A 2,208-nucleotide genomic window follows, 5' to 3' on the forward strand; every position below is an offset into this window, starting at 1 on the left:
AGACCCCCCCCCCCCCCCCCCCCCCAACCTTCACTTGCACTAAGAGGAGTGTGTTGCCGTCTTGCGCTATTTTTTTCCGCTCCCAGTGGCGAGCCATACTTAGCGCTGTGTCACTGCGTGGTAGCGAGCTGCGGGAATGCAGCATTCTGACTGTCTGTGCCCTTCTTCCTGCTCGCTTCTGGTCGCTTCTGGGTGGGTCCCATCCCGTGCCCCCTTTCCACAATTCTCTGACCCCCCCGGTGCCCTGGATCTCACATGGTCGCATGAGCACCCGTCCCCGTTTGGAGGCAGCGCCGTGGTTGTGTCATGATTGTGGGTGATTGCTGCCCATTGATGCGCTGCCTCGAGCACCCCTTGTGTCAGTCCCTTGCACCCGTGCCTTCCCCTCTCCCCTAATGAACCCCCTCAACGCACGCCCCTGTCGGGCTCCAGAGTAGCGGTGCCCGCCCAGTGCGGTGCTGCGCGTACCAAAGCCTTCCCTTCGGTCATCCCAGCATCTTCATTGCGCTTCAGCCCAGGCACGCTGTGCCCTGCACACACCCTTGCTATTTCTTTTGGAAGCTCAGGCAGCTTTCATTGTGTGCGCAACTTCCAGCACTGATCCGATGTCTGCGGAATCCCTCGCCTCCGCTGCTCGCCGTTGCGTAGGTGGCAGGCAGCTGGGCTGTCCCAGCGCGAGAGCCCTGCCGCCCCGCTCCCGCCTGATCACCTCATGATCTCTTTTTTCTTCCTCTATTATCCCGCTTCTATATTATGTCCCCTCCTGCTGTTGGCTCATAATGTAAGTAGCAGCGTGCATGTACAACTGGGCCCAACGGTGGTTGGGTGGCTGCTGCAGCGGTAGCGGCGAAGGCGGCAGTACAGGCGGGGTGGGTTGGACATGTCAATCCTGCGATCGCCTTGTTCGATACTTGTTTGCGATCTGCATTCCCTTGACCACCCCACAGCCCTCAGCATTGGGAGTGAAACGTCGGCAGGGGTTGTTGTCGCCGCTTGGCCGGAGGCAACGCCTGCCCCGTTGTCTAGGAGGTGAGCGATCAGTCCCTTGCCGCCGCGAGCAGGGCTAGGTGGTGGCGAGTCAGCTCCTACTCAAACCAACTCTCGGCGGGTAGCAGGGCTGCGGGGCCAGCGAGGGCCAGGCCCGCTTGGAGGCCCTGTTTGATCCAGCGCCGCCTTAGCTGTGCTGCACAGCCGACCTCGCTGCCGCCACCCGCCGCCCGCAGCCGAGTGCCGCCGCCGAGCTGCCGGGCCGCAAGCAGATGAGCCAACCCACCGCGCGCCGCCCCAAGGGGCAGGAGGCGGTGGAGGCTCAGAGCAATGGTGGGGGCGACTCGTCGCACCAATTCAAGCTGTTTGGGCTTTCAAAGGTACAGGCCGGCGCATGTGGGGGGGGGCGGTTGCCTGCTGCCGCCGTGAGCAGAGCCTCGCACAGGCTTTGCCCCTGCTCTCTGCCCATCCCTCTCCTGTCAGGAACCATCTACTCCGGCCAACACACCGCCTGCCCGAGCGTGCGCACACCCCTGGCTGACCGCCCCTGCCCGCCCGCAGGTCGTCATTGCCGTGATTGCCAGCGTGGCGTGGATGTCGGTCTCCTCTGGCCTCATCCTGCTCAACAAAGACCTGCTGTCCCACGGCTTCCACTACCCCATGGCCCTGTCGGGCCTGGGCATGGCATTCAGCGCCTGCGCCAGCACGCTCTGCTGCCGGGTGCGTGGCGCTGCCCCGCCGCATGCGCCACGCGCGCGCAGCCGCCCAGCCCGCCAGCCAAGCACGCCTCCCAGCGAGCCACCCAGCGTGCCGGGGTGCTGCACGCTCGGCCGCGAGCCTGCATGCGCCAGCCAGCCCCAGCCTGCCCGCGCATTGCCTGCATGTGCGGCCGCGGGCCCGCCGCCTGCACCTGTCGCCCGGCCTGGTGCGCTGCTGCCATCCACCTTCCCTTCCCTGGCGCCCTCACTGGGCAGGTGTTCAAGTTTGTTGAGGCCAAGAAGACGATGACGTGGCGCTTCTACTGCACCAAGATACTGCCCGTGGGCCTCTTCATGGCCCTCACCCTCCACTTTGGCAACCTCGTCTACCTCTACCTCACCGTGGCCTTCATCCAGATGCTCAAGGTGTGTGTGTGGGTGTGTGGGTGGGTGGGGGGGGGGCCAAGGCTGGGGCTGGTCCATGGATGAGGGGCTGTTGAAAAAGGGTTGTACCCCTTGAGGC

At 64.8% G+C, this 2,208-nt stretch overlaps 1 protein-coding gene across 1 annotated transcript in view; it reads left to right on the forward strand.

The window, feature by feature from the left end:
- Positions 1-1,259: 1,259 nt before the first annotated feature.
- The window catches only part of CHLNCDRAFT_134469 (hypothetical protein), a gene marked incomplete at both ends in the record, with an annotated part of 2,337 nt that continues 1,388 nt past the window's right edge, over positions 1,260-2,208 (forward strand). Inside the window, 3 exons of the mRNA XM_005847260.1 lie at positions 1,260-1,367; positions 1,549-1,707; positions 1,962-2,111. Coding sequence (XP_005847322.1) covers positions 1,260-1,367; positions 1,549-1,707; positions 1,962-2,111 — 417 coding nt within the window. The remainder of the gene's footprint in view (positions 1,368-1,548; positions 1,708-1,961; positions 2,112-2,208) is intronic.

This window comes from Chlorella variabilis (assembly GCF_000147415.1).
Source record: "Chlorella variabilis unplaced genomic scaffold CHLNCscaffold_11, whole genome shotgun sequence".
NCBI classification, from domain to species: domain Eukaryota; kingdom Viridiplantae; phylum Chlorophyta; class Trebouxiophyceae; order Chlorellales; family Chlorellaceae; genus Chlorella; species Chlorella variabilis.